At 42.3% G+C, this 27,696-nt stretch overlaps 14 protein-coding genes and 2 non-coding genes across 16 annotated transcripts; 5 read left to right on the top strand and 11 right to left on the bottom strand.

The window, feature by feature from the left end:
- Nucleotides 1-85: 85 nt before the first annotated feature.
- On the top strand, nucleotides 86-1,285 carry RRP8 (25S rRNA (adenine645-N1)-methyltransferase; the record flags this gene model as incomplete). Its single annotated transcript, XM_003678642.1, has 1 exon — nucleotides 86-1,285. The coding sequence occupies one exon, from the start codon at nucleotides 86-88 to the stop codon at nucleotides 1,283-1,285; it is 1,200 nt and encodes a 399-aa protein (XP_003678690.1).
- A 59-nt stretch (nucleotides 1,286-1,344) lies between these two features.
- TVP23 (Tvp23p) lies at nucleotides 1,345-1,935 on the bottom strand (the record flags this gene model as incomplete). Its single annotated transcript, XM_003678641.1, has 1 exon — nucleotides 1,345-1,935. The coding sequence occupies one exon, from the start codon at nucleotides 1,933-1,935 to the stop codon at nucleotides 1,345-1,347; it is 591 nt and encodes a 196-aa protein (XP_003678689.1).
- Nucleotides 1,936-2,123: 188 nt separating this feature from the next.
- Nucleotides 2,124-2,195, bottom strand: TDEL0Atrna8E. The gene has a single exon. It is a non-coding gene; the product is annotated as a tRNA-Glu (tRNA).
- Nucleotides 2,196-2,484: 289 nt separating this feature from the next.
- On the bottom strand, nucleotides 2,485-4,356 carry AFR1 (Afr1p; the record flags this gene model as incomplete). The annotated part of the gene is made up of 1 exon (XM_003678640.1): nucleotides 2,485-4,356. The coding sequence occupies one exon, from the start codon at nucleotides 4,354-4,356 to the stop codon at nucleotides 2,485-2,487; it is 1,872 nt and encodes a 623-aa protein (XP_003678688.1).
- A 369-nt stretch (nucleotides 4,357-4,725) lies between these two features.
- On the bottom strand, nucleotides 4,726-6,390 carry TDEL0A01440 (uncharacterized protein; the record flags this gene model as incomplete). Its single annotated transcript, XM_003678639.1, has 1 exon — nucleotides 4,726-6,390. One exon carries the CDS (start codon nucleotides 6,388-6,390, stop codon nucleotides 4,726-4,728), a length of 1,665 nt encoding a protein of 554 aa, XP_003678687.1.
- A 219-nt stretch (nucleotides 6,391-6,609) lies between these two features.
- BUR6 (negative cofactor 2 transcription regulator complex subunit BUR6) lies at nucleotides 6,610-7,002 on the bottom strand (the record flags this gene model as incomplete). The annotated part of the gene is made up of 1 exon (XM_003678638.1): nucleotides 6,610-7,002. One exon carries the CDS (start codon nucleotides 7,000-7,002, stop codon nucleotides 6,610-6,612), a length of 393 nt encoding a protein of 130 aa, XP_003678686.1.
- A 175-nt stretch (nucleotides 7,003-7,177) lies between these two features.
- SSS1 (translocon subunit SSS1) lies at nucleotides 7,178-7,408 on the bottom strand (the record flags this gene model as incomplete). The annotated part of the gene is made up of 1 exon (XM_003678637.1): nucleotides 7,178-7,408. One exon carries the CDS (start codon nucleotides 7,406-7,408, stop codon nucleotides 7,178-7,180), a length of 231 nt encoding a protein of 76 aa, XP_003678685.1.
- Nucleotides 7,409-7,595: 187 nt separating this feature from the next.
- Nucleotides 7,596-8,420, bottom strand: RRP1 (Rrp1p; the record flags this gene model as incomplete). Its single annotated transcript, XM_003678636.1, has 1 exon — nucleotides 7,596-8,420. The coding sequence occupies one exon, from the start codon at nucleotides 8,418-8,420 to the stop codon at nucleotides 7,596-7,598; it is 825 nt and encodes a 274-aa protein (XP_003678684.1).
- Nucleotides 8,421-8,549: 129 nt separating this feature from the next.
- Nucleotides 8,550-9,551, bottom strand: SLU7 (mRNA splicing protein SLU7; the record flags this gene model as incomplete). The annotated part of the gene is made up of 1 exon (XM_003678635.1): nucleotides 8,550-9,551. One exon carries the CDS (start codon nucleotides 9,549-9,551, stop codon nucleotides 8,550-8,552), a length of 1,002 nt encoding a protein of 333 aa, XP_003678683.1.
- A 105-nt stretch (nucleotides 9,552-9,656) lies between these two features.
- On the bottom strand, nucleotides 9,657-9,729 carry TDEL0Atrna11R. The gene has a single exon. It is a non-coding gene; the product is annotated as a tRNA-Arg (tRNA).
- Nucleotides 9,730-11,586: 1,857 nt separating this feature from the next.
- Nucleotides 11,587-14,037, top strand: VTC5 (Vtc5p; the record flags this gene model as incomplete). The annotated part of the gene is made up of 1 exon (XM_003678634.1): nucleotides 11,587-14,037. One exon carries the CDS (start codon nucleotides 11,587-11,589, stop codon nucleotides 14,035-14,037), a length of 2,451 nt encoding a protein of 816 aa, XP_003678682.1.
- Nucleotides 14,038-14,106: 69 nt separating this feature from the next.
- On the bottom strand, nucleotides 14,107-15,120 carry SPT2 (Spt2p; the record flags this gene model as incomplete). Its single annotated transcript, XM_003678633.1, has 1 exon — nucleotides 14,107-15,120. One exon carries the CDS (start codon nucleotides 15,118-15,120, stop codon nucleotides 14,107-14,109), a length of 1,014 nt encoding a protein of 337 aa, XP_003678681.1.
- Nucleotides 15,121-15,762: 642 nt separating this feature from the next.
- RLI1 (Fe-S cluster-binding ribosome biosynthesis protein) lies at nucleotides 15,763-17,586 on the bottom strand (the record flags this gene model as incomplete). The annotated part of the gene is made up of 1 exon (XM_003678632.1): nucleotides 15,763-17,586. The coding sequence occupies one exon, from the start codon at nucleotides 17,584-17,586 to the stop codon at nucleotides 15,763-15,765; it is 1,824 nt and encodes a 607-aa protein (XP_003678680.1).
- Nucleotides 17,587-19,150: 1,564 nt separating this feature from the next.
- CHD1 (chromatin-remodeling ATPase CHD1) lies at nucleotides 19,151-23,503 on the top strand (the record flags this gene model as incomplete). Its single annotated transcript, XM_003678631.1, has 1 exon — nucleotides 19,151-23,503. The coding sequence occupies one exon, from the start codon at nucleotides 19,151-19,153 to the stop codon at nucleotides 23,501-23,503; it is 4,353 nt and encodes a 1,450-aa protein (XP_003678679.1).
- A 497-nt stretch (nucleotides 23,504-24,000) lies between these two features.
- PAB1 (polyadenylate-binding protein) lies at nucleotides 24,001-25,767 on the top strand (the record flags this gene model as incomplete). The annotated part of the gene is made up of 1 exon (XM_003678630.1): nucleotides 24,001-25,767. One exon carries the CDS (start codon nucleotides 24,001-24,003, stop codon nucleotides 25,765-25,767), a length of 1,767 nt encoding a protein of 588 aa, XP_003678678.1.
- A 335-nt stretch (nucleotides 25,768-26,102) lies between these two features.
- UBC13 (E2 ubiquitin-conjugating protein UBC13) lies at nucleotides 26,103-26,655 on the top strand (the record flags this gene model as incomplete). The annotated part of the gene is made up of 2 exons (XM_003678629.1): nucleotides 26,103-26,132; nucleotides 26,212-26,655. The coding sequence occupies 2 exons, from the start codon at nucleotides 26,103-26,105 to the stop codon at nucleotides 26,653-26,655; spliced, it is 474 nt and encodes a 157-aa protein (XP_003678677.1).
- Between the last annotated feature and the right edge of the window lie 1,041 nt (nucleotides 26,656-27,696).

Raw genomic sequence — 27,696 nt, 5'->3', positions numbered from 1 at the left:
CTCATCGCATTTGGAGCCCTATGTGAAAGGTATTAGTATCCTTCAAAGTTCCAATTCGAGGGACTAGCCACAGATCACACTCAGGATGCCATTGTTTCAGGTGGACGGCTGGGATATAAAATCTGACAAGGTTGCTTTCTTCGATGTTAGTGCCAAGAAGGCTGACGAGAAGAAGAAGGAGAGAAAGGCTAAAAAAGACAAGATTAAGAAAGAACAACAGGCCAAGAAACAGCGTGCTATTGAGGACGAGATTGAAGGAGTTGAAAGCGATGAGGACGTAGAAGATGTAGCGGACGTCGAGAGTCTTGAGAAGGTCAAAGACGAAGCCAAGGAAGAGAAAGTAAAGAAACAGAAGAAGCGCCAGCTGAGTGATTCAGAGAAACCTGAAAAAAAACCGAAAGTATCAGAAACAGTCAATACTTCACAGAAGACTCTCACCCCACTACAACAGAAGATGATGGCCAAATTAACTGGTTCCAGATTTCGTTGGATTAACGAACAGCTGTACACTATCACTTCCGATAAAGCACTAGAATTGATGAAGGAACAGCCTCAACTGTTTGATGAATATCATGATGGATTTAGATCGCAGGTGACATCATGGCCCGAAAATCCCGTCGATGTCTTCGTAGACCAAATTCAACAAAGATCTAAAAAACCGGTCAATGCACCAGGTGGGTTACCAGGTTTGCAGGACTCAAAAAAAATTGTCATAGCAGACATGGGATGTGGTGAAGCACAATTAGCAGCAGATATTAACGAGTTTTTCAAGAAATACAATAAGAGGGCAAAAAAATATCAACAGCGGAAGCATCAAGTGCATAGTTTCGATCTTAAGAGAGCCAATCCGCGAATTACTGTGGCCGACATTAGACACGTCCCACTCCCGGATAATTCATGTACCATTGTCGTATTCTGTCTAGCTCTTATGGGAACCAATTTCTTGGATTTCATTAAAGAGGCTTACAGAATTTTGGCACCAAGAGGAGAACTTTGGATAGCAGAAATAAAGTCGAGATTTGCAGACGAAAAAGGTGATGAGTTCGTGAATGCGCTGAAGCTCATGGGATTCTTCCACAAGAAAACGGATAATGAAAACAAAATGTTCACCAGATTTGAATTTTTCAAACCACCACAAGAGATCATTGAAGAAAGAAATGCCAAGCTGGAAAGAAGACAGACATTCATCGAAGTTGAGACCGAAAAGGAGCAACTAGAGGAGAAGAGGCAAAAAATTGCCGAGGGTAAGTGGCTACTTAAACCATGCATTTACAAGAGAAGGTAGGTCGCTAATACTGTTATTTGATCTTATGTAATAGTCTACATCAATACTTGGTCATTTAACTATGATCTATTTTGGAAAAAAGACTGTACGGCAGTAAATCTTTGTAAATTCTCTAGGACAGGAATGGTGGGCATTTGGAACCAACTGCCTTCCGTATCTGATTGAGCGTTAGGGTTCCATTTATCACAATTGCGAAACCCGTACGCATTCCAGCCAGTCAGAGCGATAGCAACTCCAACAAGTAACAAGTACAGAACTTTGAGCCTTAAAACGCAGAAGATTGCAAACACTGCCCATACGATTGGAGTCAAATATAAAGACCACCAAAACAGTTTTGCATCAATTGGATTGATTGGAGGGCCAGGTGCATACTGTTTGTAAGATTCAAATTTGAAAGTCTGTGCATTCTCAGTGGTGGGATCGTACCACCAACGTAGCTGAACCAATTTTCGACCACTTATGTTCTTCGTGAGATAGAAATCGACCGTCAGCAAAAGTACCACGACTATGAACTGTGCAGTGAAATTCAGGAACAGGGAACCCAGAATGTAGAAGATCAATGGGGCAGCTTTTGCTCCTAAATGCAGCGAAAGCATTAATGGATGTGAAGATTTCAGAATCGTCTGGTAAAAGTTATTAACATGCTCCATTGCTCAATCGGCTATGTAAGGGTTTCAGTGGAATGACTTTCTCTCACAGAGTGCGTTGAATTAATGCCCAATTATCTAATCTTGTCTCTGATAAACCGCAATAACAATGTTGAGCGGTTGATCAACTAGGCTAGTGTTTGTAGATTTGAAGAAAGATTAAGTAGTCAAGTTGAATTTCAAAAAATATTCTCCGATGCGGGGAGTCGAACCCCGGTCTCCACGGTGAAAGCGTGGTGTGATAGCCGTTACACTACATCGGATGTTAATTTCAATGATGATTTTGAAGAAATGTTATGATGTACTTCGTATTAAACCTCGTCTGACTTCAAAATCCAACAGTTTATGCTAGCATTAACAGTAGATAAACCGAACAATTACGATGATACTTAGGCTTGTGTTGTCGCTGGTATACGCATGTTCATTTGTTGCTTTGACACATATCTATTAGTTGTGCATATATTTTAATTGTCATATATAATTAGTGCTAAGTATCTATCGTAATGACTTACGAGAAGAAATGCGTAAATTGCGTACTCTCCATATGAACCTTCATTTCGTTTTTTTGAATTCATTCAGTTCAATTTTCACAGCTTCAATGAAGCCTTTATCCTTTAATTGCATCAGGCGCCGACGGTTTCTAATAAACCGTTTATCGCTTCGTTCGTAATCCGTTGCAGACCAAGTATCATTGACGTAAATATCTTGCCCAAACCGCAGCTCCTTGTCTTTGAGAAAATGCTTCTGTGTCTGGACAGATGCATCGAGATGGACAATTTTCCAGTCCTGATATAATCTTGCAATTAAATCATGGCTTGAACCAGTACCTCTACGACGAGGATGATAAAAGGATCTGGCAGAGTCTTTACTCGAAATTGCCGGCCTCTTGGGTGACCTGGTAGGAAGATTTGATGGTTTAGACTCGCGAATTTCTTCTGCCTTCTCAATGAATTTTCCCAATCTAGAGAACTCTGAGATCAACTCATAATCAATATTGGATTCTTCCTTACTAGCCTCAGGCGGAGACTGCAGGTCACTTGGAATACGAGAGTCTAAAGATGGGATCTTTTGAAGCTTTTGATTTAATTCAATTTGCTTTTGCAAACATGATACGCGGTTAGAATCGGCTTTCAAAAGTAAACTATCAAACACCAGGTCTGTGTCCATCAAAGTATCATCACCGTCGTCTTCATCCTCAGCAGAAGAGTCATTTTCAGCTTCTGTTTTAGATACGGGTGTCCGGTTAGTTTCCTCATCCACATTATCCATGGAAGAATTGGCAGCGGCCAGCTCGTTCGGTAGGTCTGCCGATAGTCCTGTTAACTCGCGCGTTATCCGTTGCCGCTTTTTATTCTTATCAGATTCAGAGATCGGCGAGGGGGAACGTGAAGAAGACTGGCGATGGAATAGTTTTTTAAGAAAGCTTTTAAAACCTGACATCGAACTGCCTCTTTTGACAGACTTATTCGAAGTCTCCTTTCCATCGTTAGGCGTGTTGGAATTCTTTCGCTTCACTGGCCCATTAGTCTCTGTTTGAGAACCCGTACTGGTAGGCACTTCCTCCACAATCATTTCTGGCAGGTTCTCTTTGTCTCTTGGTGGCTCTATCTTCATAATTAATGGTGATCTTTGCTTTCCAACCGTTGACGGTAAATTAGTGTAACTACTGTGAGTACTAGGTCGACTACTTTGATTGGTACTACCGCTACTCGAATGATCCTTCATACTGTTGTAGCTGCTACCACTGCTCCCCGATTCAACCGGAGAAGGTGAGGTAACAACAGTAAGAGGAGGTTTTGGTAGCCGAACAGGCCTCGGAGGCAATGAGTTCATCGACTGGGACCTTGACAAAGGCTGTAAAGCTGGATTTCCACCCTTGCTCAACGCTATGGAACTACTCGACCTTGGTAGCTTGTTCCTCGGGGTAAAGTTTTCACCATTTGGGAATTGGAATGCTCCTTTCATTTGTTTCCTTTGCAACTGATAAGGCGTAAGAACATAATGAGGCTGCCGCCTCTCAGGAATAGAGTTTAAAGAATTTTGTGGTTCAAGGCTATAATTGCTGGAAGAGTAACTTGGGGATTTGCAAAGACCTTGACGAAGGGATTGCTGATCTGGGAACCTGCCCCTATGGTAATGCATATCCCTCGGCTTGATTTGATAGCCATTCGGTAGCTGGTGCCCTTTTGGTACATGTTGCAAACTGTTTGATCTACCATTAGCTGCAAAAGACGCACGGGGACCTGATTTTGGCTTCCTACAGTTCCCTCCAGTTCCTTGGACAGGTATCTCGAATAGATCTGATGTAGAGTTCGACCGTGGAATTCCCCTACTGTGAAAAGCCGAACCGCTCGTAGTATTACTACTCCCAGAGTACACGCTCGAGTTATCCCTTAACCCCCCGCTGGAAAATGTATGATACATTCGTATCTCTGTTCTATCAACCTCGTTTTTCGATTAGTTTCCCACCTTGAGCAGCCTTTTAAGCATGAGAACTTCGCACAATCCACTAGCAATCACTTATAAAACTCAATTGACGCCTATGATATTTCCAATTGCTACTCAATAGACCATCCGAGTCTCTTTTACAAGGCTGATCTTTCGAATTCTTCTCGTTTGGCTTTTAAATCCCTTGCCAGTTCGCTAAAAATAAATAAAAATTTCTCTCAAATCAAAGAATTTAATCAAGTTCGTCAAAACTAGTTAGAATGTGTCAGATTTCGTCAATTTGAAGAGCTAGAAGCCCAGTATTGGTGTATTAAATGTGTGAATTATGAGTTTATTTATGTAGTATTATTCGGCAAAGAGAGTAGACTGGTAAGTGTCAACTGCAGATTGTTTCTTGTCCAAGGTTGTCGTGTTTTGTAGTGTGAGACTCTCGGTTTCGTTAACTACTTCAACGTTTGAACGTGTGATTAGACGGTCTTCCCAGTGTCTGTAGAAGCGATGCAAGCCAGTAATACCAGTAACGGCACCGACTTTGTTGGCAGATCTGTGGAATACGCCGTCCTTGTTGCTGTAAAGCTTGACGCAGTCCAGTCTGATAAGCATGATGAAGAAACCAAAGGCAATACCACCAAATGGTGCGACAACAAACGCACCAAAGGTACCCCAATCATCGGCGTACAACCCATTGGTAATCAGTAATAGTTTCCCACCTTCCTCAGGGGAGTCGTAGTAAACGGTACCGAAGATCCAGGTGGCTAGAATACCTCCAAGACCACCGCCAACGACTTCCCAACCAGTCCAGTACTTTTCGAATCTCTTAGACAGACCAAAGACTAGTACTGGCACAACACTACTGGAGAGCAGATCAACAATCAGGTAGATACTCAAAACGTCTTCAGCGATCAGACCAACAACGACAACAGGGACCATCACTAGCAAGACCAACCCACGAACGTACATGATGGGAATCTTGTTTCTAAAGACATCATTGGAGACCGATGACACCAAAGCGCTTTGCAAAGAATCCAAGGTACAAGTGGATAACACAACAACAAACACCAGGGTGAACCCCATGACCCAAGAAGGTAGCTGCGCCAGTAGGATGAAGAAAGCCGCACCGGAGTTTTCTTCATCTGCGACTGAGATCAAGCCTGCCCAGACGGCGATAAACCCAGTGACACCGATGACAGTGACAAAAACCACTAAAATAACACAAGCGATCGAACAGCCGATCATTAGATCCTTGTTTGATCTTGAAGCAAAAGTTCTAAGCCAGAACCCACTCATGAAGAAATCGTTCGTGAAGATAGCAAACGTTAAAATGTAAACCAATTGCCAACCTAGCTTGTTAGCCTTGAGCAGACCAGAAGGTTCGATCATCGAACTGTCAATGTGAACGTATTTGCCCATTGCACACGCAACGATAATCAATAGAACAAACACAACACTGACTTGCAACGTATCGGTGATGAACGAGATATGAAACCCACCGATCGTAGTGTAAATGGTAGTAACCACACATTCGATAATAATCACGGGCAAAGCCTTGATCCCAGCAATGGTTTCAATCGCATATTTTAAAGAAGCCACTTCACTCACCATAAACAGGAAAACGGTCAAGATAGTACAAGCACCCAAATACCATCCAGTAAGCAGACCAAACCTATGGAAAACCCACTCAGTCAAAACAAACCCATTCGGAGTTTTCTTTCTAATAATAGGACCCAAGAAAGCAAACAAAAACATGGGCAAACCACCAGCTAAGGCATACACTAGCAAGCCGTGCAACCCATCGATATTAGCAATTTGTGGGTATGCACTAAGCACACCACAACCCAAACCAGATGCGACAAAGTTAAATGCCAGAGGCAAAGCCTTCTGAGTACCATTAGCACTCAAGAAAGTCTTACTATCCCGCTTCCAGTACGCCACAGCGGACGCACTAAGCAGTAAAACCACGTATGTTGGCCATATGATACCGTTACTTGCCTGGAAAGAGAGACTACCCATGCTATGCCAGTTCTTGAACTGTTCAGCAGAGTCTACAGGGTTCAATTCATCGCATGGCTGCTCCTTTTTAACCCTCCTCCAGTCTCCATCTCATCGGTTTTTTTTTCATCATTTTTTACTTCTTTTTTCTTCTCGAGGAAACTGTTAGAGCCGGTCACATGAGGGCATCGATCGATATACTATGGATGATAGTATAACATCAGCCTAAAGATAAGTAACTTAGTCTTCCTGAGGTGAATCCTGTTCTTGGTCCTCTTGACCATGGTCTGCTGCCTCTCCACACACGTTTTCTCGTAGAAAATCGAACTTCTCATCGGTCAGGATCGTTTCTTTCATCACTTCTCCGCTAATACGCTTGCAACCGAGCTGACGGGCCACTTCACTGCTTCTCTTCACCAAAAGTGCTATGAAAAACTCAAGAGACCTTCCTGCAATGACTGGGGTTGCTTGCGAGACTTTGCCGATGTCTTCATCTGTTTGCATTATTTTCTTTACTTTGCAGGTGGGAAATTGGGTCTTTATGCGGTCGAAAACGTCTTGAAGACCCGGTTCTGGTGTCCTAACTGTCTGCTGGGGTTCACTGCCCTCCATCTTAACTTCCAAATCCTCCATTTCGTCTGTTTCTTGCCTTGTTTGTGTTCAAAGAGTGGTGAAGAAGTGCTTTCTCGCGTTTGAAATCCGATACCTTTATATATTAAAGAAAGGGTAGAGATAGAGTAAAGTAGGTAATTGCAGTTGCGGATGGCAATTGCAATGCAATTGTAATTATGAATACTACACACATTGATTAGACGATCAAATATCTGATTGGGATGTGCACAAGTTTGATAGCGTAGCCAATCACACCGACAGCCACGAAACCGATTCCAACCGCACGCACGATCTTCGTGTACTCCTTAACGTCTGGTTTCTTACATTTGGCCAAAAATTGTTGACCTTCTTTGACAAACTCCAAAGGAGCGTCTGTTAGTTTCTCGATCTGACTAGCGCCTTGACTTTTCTCGTTAATCCTGGCCATTCTTGCTTAAGATCCAGTCCTGACAACTCTCAATGGCTCTCACAGACCCCTTATTCACCGGTTATCTTGTCCTTGACGTGTCTTCTTCATCATGTAGCTGTCTCAATTCGCCTGCGAACCTCGACTTGAAAAAAAAGCCAGCCGGGTAAAATATGGTCTATTAACTATGTAGAGCTATGTGAGCTAGCTAGAAACCGTGCCACTCTTCTGCCTCCTCGTCGTCATCACTGTCTTCTGGCTCATTTTGGGTTTCTTGTGTTATAGGTTTTGCAGTGGAAAATCCCCAGGAGACAAGTCTGGGGTCCGCAAGAAGTTCTTTCTTGATCGCTTCTCTAAGCACTTTGCTGTTGTCGGTGTTGGCAACTATATCTTGAAAGATTTTCAGAAACTGTGCAAGTGGAGTCTCTTGGACAAGCTGTGCCAAATCCAGATCTTCTTCTTCGTCTTCGGGCCGCACGAGTCTCTCCCATTCGTCGAGGAGAACATCAATAATGTGCAAGGGCACCCCGTTGTACACTTTGAGGCTCGCACTTAGCGGTAGCCATTTTAGCACTTTGTCGATGTACGCTTCTACAACTTGCTCGTCCCAATTTCTCAATTTCAAGTATTTCAACTGGTTGAAAACAACCCTTCTGACGAGCATTAAAAACTTGTCAATACGGTAACGGTCGATCTGGAACCATTCCATGCAAATGATTTTCCAGAACGCTTTACTAAATTTGATAAATGCCTCGTCATTTAAAGTCAAAGTTCCCTCAGCGTCTTTATTATCACGCTCATTGAAATAGAAAACGTTCAGCTCTCCAAGTTCATTGGCAAGTCTCTGCTGCGGTCTGGGACGATCACTAAACCACATAGCATAGTACAATCCCTTCCATAGTTTGTTATATTGCAGCTGTTTTGCATCTTTGAATTGTTTAGTGTTCAAATATTTGTGTAAAGTCTCCAATGCATTCTCCCGCACGTTCCGACTGTTCGAAGCTAACTGCTTGACAAAGGTATTGGTCTCCATACTGGCCTGGCTGATAGCTCTCACTGTCTTTTATTGGGCATCGACAGTTTTCAACTTTTCATTAAAAGAGCGATGAGCTTGCAATTTTTCATATCGCACACAACGATCACATAGAAGAGTAATAAAGCGCTAGCCGTAGAGGTCCTTCAGATCCTGTTTCGCCTTACGAGATTGGGCTGTGCCAGTTGTTTTCTTCGCTTGTAATTCTGTGATTGAAGCTTCTCGTGGGGGTTGCTTCTTACGCTCTTGGCGTAACATTTGCTCGTACTTGGTTGGGTTCGCAATAAGAACATGGCTGACCTTTGAATCACTCTCGACTTCATCTCTCACGCCCATCTTCTTGGCGTGTGCTAGTGTGAACTTTTTCAATTGATCCAGTTCTTGTGCTTCACCCGTCAGATGTCTGCGGAACATATGGGACTCTTCGTCGATTGAACCGAGTTCTTCACTCTTGTAAAGACGTGATTTCGGATCATATTTGATGTCTTGTGAGTGCACGTCGTTCAAATATGCTGCTCGGTCTTCTCTGAGTCGTACTGAGGCCCTGTGCAATGCGGTGTTGTGTGAATCGTCTTGCTTTAACAGCCCAGACGTATCTTTGTAAAGCCCCAACTTGATTAGTTCCACTTCTTCATCCGTATCCCAAAGCTCTTCTTTCTCCGGCTGTGCGCTAGCTATCTTGCGGTTTTCCCACTTCTTGAGCAATTCATCGTATTCCTTCCCGGTGTAACCAAACCATCTATCCTTCCTTGCATCCCAGTCAGAAGAATCAGAAGTCTCCCTTCGCACTGTAACGGTTAACCCAGAGTCCTCTGCGGATTTTGGTATTTTTCGAGCCCGCTCAAGACAGTCTCTTCTTACATGACCAGTAGCACCGCAATTCTCGCATCGACGGCCACCTCGTTTGCCAATCTTCACAGTTTCGAACTCATCACTGATCCCATGACCAACCTTGGGTTCCGAATTATTGTCAATTTCAAGAGCACCACCCTTTTTCAGCTGCCGATGGTGCACTAAGTAATCTTCCTTGCCATCTTCGCCGCCTTTAGTGTCCCGATAGTACCATGGCTGATTCTTAATGTACCGCGGAATGTGCACATTCTCCGTCGTAGAGTCCTGTGAGCCACTCATACTTCTTCAAAGGGCTAAAAAGGTAGTACAATCATTGACTGACCAGTTATACATGATAAGGCCTTCTTCTTGAAGGTTGAGATGAGTTGATCGAAAAAAATATTTCTTCCCCGCCAGGACTCGAACCTGGAATCTTCTGGTTCGTAGCCAGACGCCGTGACCATTGGGCCACGAGGAACAAGAAATTGATGGTGATGTAAAGTAAAATGAGTCAACCCACCAAGAGATAGTTGAAACGTGATATTGGATTATACCCTGGGTTAATTCAATAGGGACTTACCCCCCTATTGACGCTCATTCAAGGTCCGAGACCCATCACGGCAATTCCACCATTTCCTCCTAGAAGAAATGGGGATCCACCACTTGCCATCAAATGTTCGGTACAATACTTGAGCACAGGTTGAAATGGCCGTCGAAAACAGACGAACAGACTACGCAACTATATATTTTATTGGATCCCAAGTCGGACTTCACGTTACCACACTTGGACCAAGTCTTGAAGGTGTAATCCTCCACAACCATGACTGCATACGCGAAATTTTATCGTCCAGCCTGTGCAGAGCTTTCCGATGATTCTGTCTAGCCTCTTCAAATTGGCCATATTATACAAATTCACAGCATTAATGATTCAAGAATCTACGTAATTTGGCATTTTGTTGTTTGTCCTTGGGTATTTCGACGTGAAATTAGACGTAGGCGCATGAAAAGTTGTCCTGCATTGTGAAACCTCGTTGATTATTTCATGAATCTGCAGATCAAGCTTTGAAATACTTAACGCGATGCTGATCTTGAGTTCTCATATTTGAATTTAAGAAGTGCATATTTTCTACGTTAAAAACCTGTTTGTATGCCATGTCATCATTATGATTTACTCGCCTTGGTTGCTAGTAGTTGTTGTCCCTGCAATGTTTCTTTTCCAGGGTCCACTAGTCATCACCTAGTGCTAGAAGTATCGTCGAGTTTAAAGCACGACCTTGTAGATTTGGCTGGTTGCGAAAGATTTTCTCATTATTACATCGAAGCTTCTTGCGTCAGTTCACCGTCGTTCATAAGCGTAGAGGACAAATCAGAGATACCTCAAAGGCACTTTGAGTGCTGAGCAATTTTTGTGCAGTGTCAGAAAGGCTATTCTGACTGTCTTAATCTCAACGCTATTCAATTCCTACTCTGACATTTAAAAACTTCTTTATCTCTTGACTGAGTTTCACCAAACGAAATTCCACATGGGAATGCTTGAAGTCATCAAATACTAAGCAAAGTATATATCACACCCAAGTTTTCAGTACACAGGCTTCTTCCACTAGGCCAAGTATGAACTTTAGTATGATTTTTAGCATTAGCCAATTTTTGTCATTACTTAGCGACAGTTCGGCGAGTACAAGAACAAAGGTACAGAGTTGAACTCATTCCAAGGCACCTTAATGATAGCATCCTGTAGATCAGTCATCTTTGAATAGGTATACAATTCAATCGTATTTCATCCAAAAAAGTTTCACAATCTTTGGCTGACTATACCATCTTTGCAGAGGGTCTTTTGTATATGCAAAACATATGCAATACAGCCACAGTCTCTACACAGCGTATGGTGACTCCTTTTACAGCGAAAATATGCAATGTATGCATTTTCTACAGCAAGTTGCAGCTGCAATCCAATGCCAAGAAACCATATGCAACCATTTCCCAAATTTTTTCACCTTCAATTATTTTTTCACACTGTGATAAAGTCCACATGCTCAACCCTTCGGAAACTCTGTGATATGTATAATTGGCCGTAAATGTTAATTAACTAACAGAAGGTAATTTTACCCACTTTTCGAACCACTCTTAACAAAGTTTTGTTCTCGATCGCCACTGGAGTCATTTCGGTTGTGCGCAACGTGTTTAGTGGCGAAGATCTTTTACCGACCTGGGCAGAGAGACTACTTGTTCTCGCTGACAACGTTTGTGTATATATTTCCAGGTGCTATTAAAACCTAATTTGCACTAAACACTTCACGTAAATCCAACGTTGCTATAGCGCTCGAACTCGCCTGGGATGAAGTTTGGTAATAAGATATTGGCCAAGTCTGTCCCGGAGTGGAAGTTAAATAATATAGACTATGAAAAGTTGAAGAAAGCTATTAAGCGTGCAACCACAAAGAGTGGTGATGGGAGCGATGGCGAAAACTTGGAACAGTGTACGCAGTTGTTTCGGGACCAATTTAATCATGTGAATGTTTTTACTTCGCTGAAAGTGAAGGAGATTTCTTCTAGGTTGGTCGGAATTGAGACTTCTATTATAAATTATAAGAAAAGGTTCCCACAGTCCGAAGGTAAGGATGTGAGGAATAAAAAATTACAATCTAGGCAACTGAAGATAGTTGGATCTCACCTGGATAATTGTAGCTCTGAGTTGCAAAGGTTGTCTAGGTATTTGATTCTGCAAAAGATTGCCCTGGGGAAACTGTTCAAGAAATTTGTTAAACACTACCCAGTGGGTGCTGCAGAGGCTCAAGCTTACATTCAAAAAATCCGTGATTTGCCTGAGGTAACTGCTGGTTATGATGGGATTTCCTTTACAAGTGTTGATTTGGATCCTTATCTCCTGGAAATTTCATTAATAGTCAATATCCTAAACGATTTCCAATTGAAACTTTCAAATGATAAATCTTATAATGAGGATGAAGATATTATATCGCCTTCCAAGAAGAAAGTGGACTCTTCACTTGCTTTTGATCGCGCTGTATTGGCGAATGCAAGTTTGCAGAAATTTTTAGTGTCTACCGAGAACATTGAGGAGTTCAAATTCATGATTTTGAATCACGGTTTCCACATGCTAGATGATGAGATTATTTCTACTTCAAAGGGGATCAGAGACACGGCAGAGAGCATCCCTTCCATGGATGCTAAGTCTATCAAGTCCGCTAGGTCTTTCATGGCTTTACAGCAAGCAATCACCTGCCAACAGGCTCATCATCCAGTCGAGACACCTACCTCGAATTTACATGGCCAGGATTCTGCTGCCAAGAATCAGCCTTCTGCATCATCTTTGCATCGCAGTCAGCCGCATCTTTCTTTGTCCATCTTAGATAACAAGAGTCAGCCAGCTTTCTTGGAAGATAATAATGTTAATCAACATCCAAACCTTATTATGGTTTCAGATGATGACGACAGCCATTGTATTTTGATGTGTCATGTGGGTGGTTTGAGAGATCATTTAGAGACTACAGATTTTGGATTCGCTGAGCTGAAGAAACTGATGTCTGGTGAACCGATCCATGAAGAAAGCTCAACCATGCAAAACTCCGTCATGTCAAAATCTGCGATTGAATGGGTCCAATCCCGTCATTTGAGGCCAGTGGGCCCCAGAATCGACTTTAAGAGATCAAGATTCATTTGCAACGAAGAAAATTCCATTTACTTGCTTTCACTGGATGAAGGTGTTACAACGGGAAGTGGCAGCACAGTACCACACACATTTGTGCAGCTCACAAAACTGCCCGCGACTACTGCTTCTGCTAACAAGGACAAGAAATTAACTGAACTTTGTGACGCATTGATTGAAAATAAGACCCAGTCGTATCCATTATCCCCTCACATCACATTGTGGAAAATTTGTTTCGAGCTTTATCGCTCACATAATCTGCAGGCAGATTTGTTTAAATTCTTGTTGAAAGACGAATACGATATTGAGGATGCAGCTTTGAATAGCGAGGAATTTTTCTTGTTGGGTAGGGACTCTACTTTGAAGATGTGCTCTGAGAAATTGATCTCAGGGTTTGAAAGCGAGGGCAATAACAGGAGACAAAGTGTCATACGCGCAAAGCCAAAGGTGCAACAGGCCATTGAAAAGCCTAGGGTTCGTTACTGGAACGAATTTGATGATGATCCTGAGTTTCATGATACCGGATTCTACATCAACGATAACAATGGTTCTCAAACTGATGAGGAGAGAAATCCAGATTTTGATAGTGGGTTTATTCTCTTTAACAAGCATTTTATCACATCCGCCTACATTTTATGTCAGAGAATTAAAGGACTGTTTGGCTTGCAGGATAGGAGAGCACTATTGGGCCATGTAAATAACTATGGTTCCATTAGTAGTGCATCCACCACTAATTCATTCGACGAAATGCAAGCCTACCTCACGGCTACTGATGAATGTGGTGACAGTGATTCAGTTTACGAATACAAACACGATCAAGTGATCACTTTCATGTACCTATCATCTTTATTCACAGGTTGTGTCACTGCTGGTATTTCCTTGGGTATTGTTCTGGCTTTGTTCCATAAGGAAGGATCTCAAGCCGATTTGGAAGTTGCCGATCTCTTAGTGGCGATGATTGCTATCTCATTGGTGATCTCTCTAGTCCTTATCTGCATCAGTCTCTTGTTACTTTTTAGCAGGTTCAATTTAGCCCCGGCTTGGCATTACATCACCTGCTTCATTCTGTTCCTAGTCGTCATATTCACCGTTTGTTATGGTTTCACAGAGATTTTCTTCTAGTGATTTCAGGCTTTTTGTATTATATAATTACGTATTCTCATTACTATGCATATCGATATACTCGTGATATTAATCTTTCATTCGTTTGCGACGTTTCTTCTCCTGTTCGTGCCTCTTCAACCACTGTTCTTCTCTTTTGTCCTCTAGCCTTGCCATTCTTCTAGCTTGTTCTTCTTCTTCCAAGATTTCCATCTCATTTGCCTCCATGTCGTCATCCTCCATATCATCGAAGGCATAATCTGAACGTCTCTTTCCCCTGTTGAACATAGCCCATATTTCATCGCGGTCATATCCCGTATCTCTCTGGGATTGCCGTCTATTCTCTGATTCCATAGTGTCGTCCTCAATGAAATCATCAAGGTCACTCCCGTCATCTTCATATTCTGTCCGGGGTTTGATAGTTCGTTTTCTCTGTTCCAATTGTCGCCTTAGCTTTTCATTAGGTTTGGCAAATCCATTTACCATTGTTTTGAGTTTTATAGGTGCTGGTTCATCACGATAAGGTTTTGTAGTTGGAATTTCGGGTACTGGTGATGTAGAGTTTCTATTACGTCTGTCGGCACCTTTCTTAAAACCAATTTTCTTGACATATTGTTGAGTTGTTCCTTGGCTCTTCGGGATTCGATGGGGCCCACTGTTTACAGGAGAGGGCTCTTTCATGGCATTCGGTTTCTCCTGGGCATTATTCTCAGCTTGCTTCATAAGCTCATCAAAACTTAGCTTTTTTAAAGGTTCAGCCTTCTTTGCATTTGTAGTAGGTAATGAAGACCCTGCTGAATGTGGTCTTACTTTCCTTTTAAACTTGGTTCCCATTGAACCTCCCTCATCATCATCTTTCCTTCTTCTGGTCGGAGCAGGCTTACTTTGGCCACGCACCTTCTTGGAAAGCTCTCCACTTTTCAAAAGTTCTTGCCGCCTTAGTTCCTTTAATCTCCTAACAGCTGGATCTTCTTCTCTTACATAGTTCCGGGGCAATATCGTGTATTCTTCTTCATTCGACTTTTTATCGCTAACTGGTTCTTGCTTTGGCGGCACAACGGGAGTGGCTTTTCTTAAGTTAGAGATCTTTGATAGGAAACTCATAGTGGCGGCAAGAGGCCTCTCGAGACTCTTAATATGAATCGATGTGTAGTGTTTTAGACTTTTTGACTATTTGATTATGACGAATTGCAGATGTCCACCGGTCACCTCATACGTCTTGTTCATTATTTAATAGCCGTTGACTATAAGCGATAATTATATAGTCGATGGACTATTACGATAACTCCAGGTGTCATAGAAGACTGTTTAGATACCTCTTCACCAGTGCCTTATTTTTTTCTGTGCTTTTAATTAGTTATTTAGGTAACATCAAGACGAGTTCAGTCTATGGACTCAGTAAACTAATTTTTGAGGTACCCAGATATGCTAAAGAATGGTCTCAATGGATTTAATATCGACTTCAACCATATAATGCCTTTCTAATCAATTTTCACATTTGACCTTCTTAATATTTTCTATTAATGCAGTGAATGTTCGCGCTAAGAACCAAACGTTAACTGAGATTTTGAAAAATGAGATAGCTGTTAGGATTAAAAGACATATAGTAGTGCATATCTCAAGGTATATTCGAAAACTAGAAATGCAAATACAATACATGAATGAGCAGTAGCTCTTAGAGTCGGGGCTCTATGCCCGCATAAATAAGTTACGCCAACCGAATGGTCAAAATGTTGGATTGACTATTCAAACGCCAGTATTGTCAAGGAAGAAATAGTTTCCGGATAGTTTTTGTTCCTTGTCCATTTGTGAATCCAATTTGTTGATTCTTGGTCTGAAAGAGTTAGGATCTCTTCTGAAAGTGACGTTCAAATTCTTCAAGAATCTGTTACAACCGGTTAGAAGGGGCTCTGGAGCACCAGAGTGAGCGTTCTTAGAAGGAACACCATCAAAGACAATGACCTTATCAGCCAGATAAGTGGCCATGATAAAATCGTGCTCGACAATGAAAGCGGTCTTCTTGTTGTGTAGGATGAATCTTCTGATAACTTTAGAACAGATAATACGTTGTTCGGAATCCAAGTAAGCGGAAGGTTCATCGATCAGGTAGATATCGGCAGGTAGACCCAGAGATAAAACGATGGCGACTCTTTGCAATTCACCACCTGACAAATGCTGCACTTCTTGGTCGATAATATCGTCTATCCTCAAAGGCTTAACGACATCTGTTTGAAATTGAGGGTTCAAGAATTGACCTCTAATTTTCTTGAAGAACAATTGCCTCACAGTACCTGGGAACTTTGGCGCGATCTTTTGTGGTTTCATAGACACGTTCAATTTTGGAACCTTTTGACCGTCATCGGCGGCAATTGCACCGGCCAATAGTTTAATCAAAGTTGTCTTACCAGTACCATTTTCACCCATCATAACCAAAATTTCAGAATCGGAGAACTCACCCTTCTCAACGTTCAGTACGAAATCACCTTGAGTACGCTTCATGGATGGATACGAAAATGCACGACTAGCATCGTCTCTCATATCGTCATTAGCATCTGACAATCTGAATTGTAAAGCTTCCGTTCTGAATCTCAAGTTTTCAGAAGGAATGTGACCGTCAAGGAAAATATTGATACCTTCTCTAACAGACGCTGGCAAAGTAACCACACCGTAAACGGATGGAACACCGTACAGGATACAGACGAAATCTGATAGATAATCTAAGACCGACAAATCGTGCTCGACAGAGATAACGTATTTGGTTGGTTCTAGTAGAGATCTAATGATCTGAGCCGCATTTAAACGTTGCTTGACATCAAGATACGAAGAAGGTTCGTCGAACATGTAAACGTCTGCTTCTTGAACACAGGACATCGCGATAGCGAATCTTTGCAGTTCACCACCAGACAATTGTGAAATTTCTCTATGCATAACATTTTGCAAATCCAGAACCTTCATGTAGTATTTGACCAAATCCTCTGGCTTTTCCATTCTTAACTTTAAAATCTCACCGACCTTCTGTATAGGACCCTTGATTGCACGAGGGATGTTATCCACATATTGTGGTTTAATGATAGCTTTGATATTATCTTCTAACATCTTGGTAAAATAGTTCTGCAACTCAGAACCACGGAAATATCTGATAATCTCTTGCCACTCTGGGGGATCATCGTAACGACCCAAGTTAGGCTTTTGCTTACCAGCCAAGATCTTCAGAGCAGTACTCTTACCGATACCGTTAGTACCGACTAAACCCAGAACCTGACCAGGTCTTGGAGTTGGTAATCTGTGCAATTTGAAACTGTTAGCAGAGTAACGGTGAGTTACATGAGCCTCCAAGTTTGTAGGCAGGTTGATGATGTTAATAGCTCCAAACGGACATTTCTTCACACAGATACCACAACCAATACAAAGAATCTCGGAAATGAATGCAATCTTAGAAGTAGGCGTCACTTCAATACAAAGCTTACCTGTTTTAACTACTGGACACGAACGTCTACACTCTTGACGACATTTCTTGGGCTTACACTTATCCGCGCTCACAATGGCAATACGTGCGTTCTTGTCACTCATTTCCGCAATCCTACTGAACCTATAGAGCCCTTGAAAATACTTGAAAGTACAAATAAAGGTCTAATTATCAGTAATACTATCAAATTTCAATAATTTTTCATTTCGTCGATGAGCTTGCAAGGAAAAATTTTTCAAAAATTTTTGAAACCAAAAAAATTCCAAGACTTTAAGCCGGGTAGAAAAGGGGAAAGTATATAAAAGGTATAGTTTTGCCGATCCAAGTGGCAATTCTTCCCATATAATGTACACTTGGATAGACATAGAGTTGAAGGAGGAGACAGAAACGGATTGGTGGTTTGCATTTATAAAGATATCAGTTATGCTGAAGTTCTCAACTATCTGAGAGGTTGCCGAATCAAGTTTTTCTACCAGGGATAGTGTTTTTTCTCTATCGAAGGCGTTTGAGTGGCAATTCTACATTGGACTTCTGTGCAAAGTCGAGTTGACTGTCTGGAGAACCTTTTGGTTGAAAGATTCGGGGTATACAGTCTTGAACGAAGGCTGAAACTTATCTGTTTTAGCAATGATTGTTATTCAGTCCCACATTTTTGATATGGTGGAATATCAAGCTTGAAAACTCAGAGATCTCCCAGAGCATTGTTGCAGCACCTGAGAATTATTCAAGAGTCCCTCGCCCCCACTTTTCTGCTAGACATAACTGCTTCGTGGTATCAGGCTGATTGTACATTTGCAAAATCAAAAAAAAAACCGGTTGTTTTCCAACCTCTTCTTTGAGCTCCACGTTCACTTAATTCACAGTCCCAGTATATGATCGTGGAAAATACCTTGAGAAGTTGCACATGAGTACTCCTCTGTTTGACTACATCATTCACCAATGATATCAAATTAGTTTCGTATATTTTGGGAACACATTCGAAATCATGTCATGCACTCCAGATAGTGTTTCTATCATCTTCTCTTTGTTCCCTTTTGATGACAACTCCTCTTCAAGACCAGCCTCGTGAAAGATCTTCCTGCAAGGACTCAAATCACAATCTGAGTGGCCTTGAAATGGCTCGACAAAACATCGCTTAAAGAGATTAACAAACAAGGCGAATAGTGACGGTGCAAGCTCCCGTCTGTAAAAACGTAGCTCGCTCCCGGTCACTATCCCCACTTGATACAAAGCTTCTTCATGATCTACCGGACACAGATCCTCGCAATTGCAAGCTAATATCACACTTAGCATGAGTCCATGCTGCCTGATATGGCCTTCATCATCTATTAAACCACCTTGAATCGTAGTTACCCTCTTTTTTCACTCTTGTCGTCCGATGCAAAGGCTGCCCATACGTTTAAACCTGGAAGGAATACAGAAAGACTCCTACTTTTACAAAGATATTGAAGACCAAACTGGATTGAATTTGAGTTCAGCTTCTGTGTATTGTGTACTGTGTCCTTTGGGTTTTGAAACGGTTTCTCTTGTATAGAAGAGAAGTTACTCTGGGAACGTATAAACAATCGCGAATAAATTCGTGGCATCGAAAAATTGGATCATAGTCCAATCTAGGGTTATTCTCCCCTGCTGCATTTAGTACTTGGACCTGCTGTCGCTACGCTACTGATGGCTAGCTCCAAGGAATTTTCTAGTGAAGTTCTGGAGAACCCTGAATTGTACGGGCTCAGACGTTCACATAGATCTGCTCATACCCAACAAACATACTACACTGATGACTCTGAAGAGGATGAAGATACTATAGTGAGCACTAGAAGGAGAAGAAGAGCTCAAGGAGAAGATTCTGAGGATGCCGATGTTGATGATGTTGATGAAGATGAAGAGGACAACGACGACGAAGCAGATTTTACCGCCGATGAAGGTGATAGTGATTTCCAAGGGTCTCCCGTCAAGACTAAAGTGGTTAGGAAGAAGAAACGCACTGTGGTACCAGCGAAGAAGGTCATGGAGAAGGAATTGATACCCACTCGTTTCTCTTCACGTAATAGTAAGAGTATCAATTACAATGTAGATTATTCTGATGATGACCTCTTGGAATCACAGGATGAGGAAGGTGTCGAGGGCATGAACTCTAGTATTGAGGATGGAGAGGGATATGAATACGAATACTCTGCCACACCCCAACCAGAGGTAGATCATGGTATTGATTTCGTAGTGACGCATAAATTGAAGGAGGGGGCAGATGAAGCAGTACTGAAGACTGTTCCATCGTTGAGCGACTGCAAGGTGAATTTTCAGTTCTTAATCAAATGGAGTGACGAGTCTCACTTACACAATACTTGGGAGAGTTATGAATCATTAGGGCAAGTAAGAGGTATCAAGAGACTCGATAACTACTGTAAGCAATTTATCATAGAGGATTTGCAAATTAGGCTTGATCCCTATGTCACGGCAGAAGTATTTAGAAGTTATGGATATGGACCGCGAGAGGAGGCTCGATGTAGTTTAAATAATTTGAACAACCAGAGAAGAATCATAGATAGTGTACGCGTGACGCAGGAGGATGGCACTTCACAATTACAATACCTGGTNAAATGGCGTAGGCTTAACTACGATGAGGCTACGTGGGAGAAAGCTACAGAAATTGCTGAGCTTGCTCCTGAGCAAGTAAAACACTTTCAAGGTAGAGCCAACTCCAAGATCCTACCGCAATATTCTAGCAATTATACTTCACAAAGGCCTCGTTTTGAGAAATTAAGTACGCAGCCACCATTTATCAAGGGCGGAGAGTTAAGAGATTTCCAATTGACTGGTATCAATTGGATGGCATTCTTGTGGTCGAAGAATGATAACGGGATTTTAGCTGATGAAATGGGGTTGGGTAAGACTGTGCAAACAGTGGCATTCATCAGTTGGCTGGTCTTTGCTCGCCGACAGAACGGTCCTCATCTAATTGTCGTGCCATTATCGACCATGCCGGCGTGGCAGGAGACTTTCGAAAGGTGGGCTCCCGATCTCGATTGTATTTGCTATATGGGTAATCAAAAATCAAGAGAGACTATAAGGGACTTCGAATTCTACACGAATCCTCAATCCAAGGGCAAGAAGAACATCAAGTTTAATGTCTTGATGACCACTTACGAATATATTCTAAAGGATCGCAGCGAGTTGGGTAGCATCAAGTGGCAATTTTTAGCGGTCGATGAAGCTCACAGGTTGAAAAATGCCGAATCATCTCTTTACGAATCATTAAACAGCCTCAAAGTCTCAAACAGAATGCTGATCACCGGTACGCCGTTGCAAAACAATATTAAAGAACTAGCTGCTCTAATCGATTTCTTAATGCCTGGCAGGTTCACAATAGATCAAGAAATCGATTTCGAAAATCAAGACAACGCACAGGAAGAATACATCCGCGATTTACATGAGAGATTACAGCCATTCATTCTACGGCGTCTCAAGAAAGATGTGGAAAAATCGCTCCCAGGAAAGACTGAAAGAATCTTACGTGTCGAACTTTCAGACGTCCAAACGGAATACTACAAAAACATACTTACGAAGAATTATAGCGCTTTGTCTGCCGGTGCCAAAGGTGGACACTTTTCGCTTCTAAACGTTATGAGTGAACTGAAGAAGGCCTCCAACCATCCCTACCTTTTCGATAATGCGGAAGAAAGAGTACTAGAAAAATTCGGTGATGGTAGTAGATCTCGTGGTAACATCCTAAGAGGTTTGATTATGTCTTCCGGTAAAATGGTCCTGCTCGATCAGCTGCTGACCCGTTTGAAAAAAGATGGCCATCGGGTGCTTATCTTCTCGCAAATGGTACGAATTTTAGATATCCTGGGAGATTACCTACAGATAAAGGGCATTAACTTTCAGCGGTTGGATGGTACTGTACCGTCAGCCCAAAGAAGGATTTCTATCGAACATTTCAATGCACCCGATTCTAATGATTTCGTATTTTTGTTATCGACCAGAGCTGGTGGCCTTGGTATCAATCTGATGACCGCAGATACAGTTATCATTTTTGACTCCGATTGGAATCCTCAAGCAGATCTTCAGGCTATGGCTAGAGCTCACCGTATCGGTCAGAAAAACCATGTGATGGTTTATCGACTTGTCTCTAAAGATACAGTTGAAGAAGAGGTTTTAGAGAGAGCGCGTAAGAAGATGATTTTGGAATATGCGATCATTTCCTTGGGTGTCACGGACGGAAAGAAATACTCAAAGAAGAATGAGCCTTCGTCTGGGGAACTATCTGAGATCTTAAAGTTCGGTGCCGGGAATATGTTTGCTGCTCGCGACAACCAGAAGAAGCTAGAAGATTTGAACTTGGATGATGTGTTGAATCACGCTGAGGATCACGTTACCACTCCTGAACTTGGAGAATCTCATCTCGGTGGTGAAGAATTCTTGAAGCAATTTGAAGTGACTGATTACAAAGCCGACGTGGATTGGGATGATATTATTCCAGAAGAAGAGTTGAGGAAGTTGCACGACGAAGATCAGAAGAGGAAAGATGAAGAGTACGTCCAGGAGCAGTTGCAACTGATGAACAGAAGAAGCAATGCTTTGAAGAAGATTAAGGACACTGTGAATGGTGACGCGGGGACTCAGTACTCAGATGATGACGATGATACTAAATCTTCTCGAAAGAGGGCCAAGGCAAACAACCTGGATGTGATAGACGAAAGAGAAATACGTGCCTTATACAAGGCCATCTTGAAATACGGTGTCTTGACCGATCAGTTTGAAGCAATGATAGCTGATGGTTCTTTGCCACTCAAATCCATTGAGAGATACGAGGAAGTTTATGCTGATTTGATAGCCAGTGCCAAGGAGTATTTACAGAAAGAAGAAACCAAACGTAACCATATTTTAGAGTCTTTGGAGAGCGATGCACAGGCGTACAGAGCTAAATTGAAGAATGGTGAAATCAAAGCAGATGCTCAACCAAAGGATAACCCACTAACAAAACTGGCCGCGAAGAGAAAAGAGAAGAGAGCAGTGCTTTTCGAATTTGAAATTGTCAAGAATTTGAACGCCGAATCCTTATTAAATAGGATCGAGGATCTAAAACTTCTTAAGACTTTTATCGATAAAAATTACAAGGATGAACCATCGAATTTCAAATTCCACCAGACGTTGAAACCCGTGCAAAACTGGAATTGTGAATGGACAAAGGATAACGACGATAAATTAATGGTAGGTGTTTACAAGTACGGGTATGGATCGTGGGCTCAGATACGAGATGATCCGTTCCTGGGTCTCACAAACAAGATTTTCCTTAACGAGGCCCAACTCGCTGCCAAGGGCGGCAAGAAGGATGAACCAAGTGACAGGACGAACGTACCGGAGAAACGTGGTAAAGGCATCACTGGCTCATCAAAGAAAGTACCAGGTGCAATTCACCTTGGTAGAAGAGTCGACTACTTAATATCCGTACTGCGAGACGAATCAAACGGCATAGTAACCGCTACGGCTACTCCAAGCGGTGCCAACACCCCAACGTTGGAATCTGCTACCGACAGACTACCATCTGGTCCCGCGAAGAAGAAACAGAGAAAGAATCCAATTAGTAAAGCTGGTTCGCCTGACACAACGAAATCTGAATCCAGTTCAAGCTCTGCGTCTCGCAGATTAAAGGCTCTCCCCAAGGGCCCTGCTGCCATGACAAACCACAAACCAGTCCCAGCTATTGACAGGCACGAGAAAGAATACGAAAGTATGGACGAAGAAGAGTGCATGAACACCATGGGAGACATGCGTACCTCGCTCAAAAGACTCAGACGTGGAGGAAAGGGCCTAGACCGCAAAGAGTGGGCCAAAGTTCTTAAGACAGAGCTCACCACGATTGGTGACCACATCGAGAAGCAAAAAAATACTTCTAGAAAGACTGAACCTTCAAAGTTCCGCCAACATCTATGGTCCTACACGGCCAATTTCTGGCCCGCCCAGGTTAAGAGTACCAAGCTACTGGCGATGTACAACAAAATAACAGGCTCTGACAGCACTTAACCCAACTGTACAATATTAAATAAATCAGAATATATGAATAATTAAATAATATCTATTGTTCAACTATTTGGCTCAAAACGTACACTGCGACGCTTCGGCTTTTCTTTTCTGTGGCCCTTCGGCAGGAAAATTTTTTCATTCTGCAAGCGATGCCCAAAGTTCATCGAGTATCTGTTCGCTTTGATCTCTTGACACCTGGGAAGGAACTTCACTCTAGCTCTCACTTTCACTCTACTCTCCTCTTACTCTTGGTCTTACTCTGGTTTAAAACCTCTTGTTGAGAGTTTGGTTTTATAGCTGGAGTTCTTATCATACCGAGGAACAATATAAATTTTCACGTTTTTATACCGTTTGATTTAAAGAGGGCAGACTAATAAACAAGAGCTTTTGGTTAATATCATCCTATTGGCTTTCTAATCAGTTAAAAAACCTTCAAAAAAATAGTATTCACTCTAGAAAAAAACCATAAAAAAATATCAAATACACCAATTATAATAATGACTGATATCACTGAAAAGACCGCTGAGCAATTGGAACAGTTGAACATCCAAGATGAACCACAACAAAATGTTGCTCCAGCTTCCAATGAGCCAGAAAGTCAAAAAGTTGAAACTTCCTCAGCTTCTTTGTACGTTGGTGAATTAGACCCATCAGTCTCTGAAGCCCTATTGTACGATATTTTCTCTCCAATCGGTTCTGTTTCTTCCATTCGTGTTTGCCGTGATGCCATCACAAAGACCTCTTTGGGTTACGCTTACGTGAACTTCAATGATCACGAAGCTGGTAAGACTGCGATTGAAAAATTAAACTATGCTCCCATCAAGGGCGTCCCATGCCGTATCATGTGGTCCCAACGTGATCCCTCGATGAGAAAGAAGGGTTCTGGTAACATCTTTATCAAGAACTTGCATCCAGATATTGACAACAAGGCTTTGCACGATACCTTCTCAGTCTTCGGTAACATTTTGTCCTGTAAGATTGCCACCGATGAAGCTGGTAACTCCAGAGGTTTCGGTTTTGTTCATTTTGAAGATGACGAAGCTGCCAAGGAGGCTATCGACGCCATTAACGGTATGTTGTTGAACGGACAAGAAGTCTATGTTGCTCAACACGTTTCCAAGAAGGACCGTCAATCCAAATTGGACGAAGCTAAGGCCAACTTCACCAACGTTTACGTTAAGAACATTCATCCTGACACTGGTGACGAAGAATTTGAAGAGTTCTTCACCAAGGTGGGCCCAATCACCTCTGCTCATTTAGAAAAGGATAACGAAGGTAAATTGAGAGGTTTCGGTTTTGTTAATTACGAAAACCATAACGATGCCGCCAAAGCCGTCGAGGAATTGAATGAGACCGACTTCAAGGGTCAAACTTTGCATGTTGGTCGTGCTCAAAAGAAGCATGAACGTTTGCAAGAGTTGAAGAAACAATACGAAGCTTTCAGATTGGAGAAATTGGAAAAATACCAAGGTGTTAATTTATTTGTCAAGAACTTGGACGACACCATCGATGACCAAAAATTGGAAGAGGAATTTGCCCCATATGGTACCATCACTTCTGTTAAAGTTATGAGATCCGAGAACGGTAAATCCAAGGGTTTCGGTTTTGTTTGTTTCTCTACCCCAGAAGAAGCTACTAAGGCTATCACCGAAAAGAATCAACAAATCGTTGCTGGTAAGCCATTGTATGTTGCCATTGCTCAAAGAAAGGATGTTAGACGTTCTCAACTAGCTCAACAAATTCAAGCTAGAAACCAAATGAGATACCAACAAGTCACTGCTGCCGCTGCCGCTGCCGCTGCCGGCATGCGTGGTCAATTCATGCCACCAATGTTCTACGGTGTCATGCCTCCAAGAGGTGTCCCATTCAATGGTCCAAACCCACAACAAATGGCTGCTATGGGTGGTATGCCAAAGAACGGTGTCCCACCACAACAATTCAGAAATGGTCCAGTTTACGGTGTCCCTCCTCAAGGTGCTCCACAACAGGGTCAGTTCATGAGAAACGGTGCTGGTGCCAACCAATTTTACCAACAAAAGCAAAGACAAGTCTTGGGTGAACAACTATACAAGAAGGTCTTTGCCAAGACTTCTGACGAAGAAGCTGCTGGTAAGATCACTGGTATGATCCTAGATTTGCCATCCCAGGAAGTTGTCCCATTGTTGGAAAGCGACGAACTTTTCGACCAACATTTCAAAGAAGCATTCGCTGCTTATGAATCCTTCAAGCAAGAACAAGAACAAGAACAACAACCACAAAACTAAGCTTGGCTCTAGTTTTCATCTCAAACTTTTTTCAAGTGACTGAATAGAATCGAAGCGTTCGGTTCTGCATCACTGACTAGCCTATTTTTCTGTCTTTTGTTTACATCTTTTCGCTGTAATATCTACTACTTGGTTTCTGATTACTCTGAGTCACCTCAGGATATTATAACCCCCATTAAGTACGCTCTTATTGTAACTATCAACCAGTTTATTCAGTATTACCATTAAATCTCTAGCTTTACCCGGCTACCGCGATAGTTTAAGTAGGGACTCAAGTATCAAAGCTGATCAATACTCCAATAAGAGTGAACCAGCTCGACCAGTGCGCGTTTGCAATGGCATCATTACCCAAGAGGATTATCAAAGTATGTTCAAGGGATTTTTTAGGTACTTTATTTCGTTTGGAGCCTTTATTTCGACACAGATTACTGACTATGAGCGCAGGAGACAGAGAGGCTGGTAAGCGATCCAGTTCCAGGCATCACAGCTGAACCGCACGAGGATAACTTGAGATATTTCCAGGTGACCATTGAAGGTCCCCAACAGTCTCCATATGAGAACGGAGTTTTCAATTTGGAACTATTTTTGCCCGATGACTATCCAATGGAGGCTCCTAAGGTTAGATTTTTGACCAAGATATACCATCCAAATATCGATAAGCTTGGACGTATATGCCTTGACGTTTTGAAGACCAATTGGTCACCTGCATTACAAATACGGACCGTGCTACTTTCAGTCCAGGCCCTATTGGCCAGTCCCAACCCAAATGATCCATTGGCTAACGATGTGGCAGAGGATTGGATTAAAGATGAAGAAGGTGCCATCAAGACTGCTCGCGAATGGACCGAAGCTTACGCATCCAAGAAGGACCAAAAGAGCACCAATTGAATCAGGAGAAAAGCAGAGATTACGATACCAACGAATAACAACTAGATAGGATACGAATTTAGCGATGTAACTGGGCCTTGCAGGCCGTTGGCTTCGATATAGAGTTTTTCGTCATTCGTAACGCCTGAGTGAATCCACGAGGAACTTACACCGTATTAACGTACGAAGGGGCCAATTTGACCCATCATGGCAAGTCGACCAATTCCTCCACTTAGAGCAGAGGAATTGGAAGACCCACCACTTGCCATGCTCACAGATATACTTGAGCATGATGTTGTTCATCAACGGTAGACTCCGTCGTCGACGTTTGAGCTTTTCAACAGGCACCATCATTTGGTTTGCTGGATGAATAGTCTTAGTTGATATCAAGAACCGAAAACTTCTGGGAAATGGCCCTGTATTTATATAACTTTTTTGTCTACCATCTCTTGCACGCAGCGGTAACGAAATACCCCATACTGAATGTTTCACGTACTTGTAACCCAGTTGTAACCTAATTGTATCAAGCTAAAAGTCGAGGTACCAAACCAACCCCAACAGCCACCAGATCTGAAACACACTCAATAGCGAACGCTAAGAGCGGAGTAATATATACCCTCCATGTGAGTGTTTCATGTTGTTTCAAAGCCCTAGGAAGTTATATGAAAGAGTAAGATCAATATTATGTTTCATCTGAAACACTCTCCATTTTCCGTCATCGTGAAGAAGTTGGATGAACTTTGGGCCTTCCATAAGTACGGCTGAGTGAGGATTACCGAAGCTTCAGCGATAGCGCGAATTAATGACACAGCAATAATACACAAGTTTACTAATGCTAGCGATAGCTCACAATTGCAGTTTTCCCAGGCTGCTTAACGCAAGCATTGATCACTTGCTCCAACATCAGGCGTACCCTGGTGAACTGTAGCGAACTTGAACTCGAACGCACTCGGTCATTCGTAACGGTCGACGAGTCGCGAATCTAATTAATCACCACGAACTATGGAAAGCTCAAATTAAATATCAACAAAAAAGCAGTCTCAACCAGCCATTAGAGAGCTT

Source organism: Torulaspora delbrueckii, chromosome 1 (assembly GCF_000243375.1).
Source record: "Torulaspora delbrueckii CBS 1146 chromosome 1, complete genome".
NCBI lineage: Eukaryota > Fungi > Ascomycota > Saccharomycetes > Saccharomycetales > Saccharomycetaceae > Torulaspora > Torulaspora delbrueckii.
The sequence above is the reverse complement of the archived record's forward strand: the minus strand, read 5'-3'. Positions and strand labels throughout refer to the sequence as shown.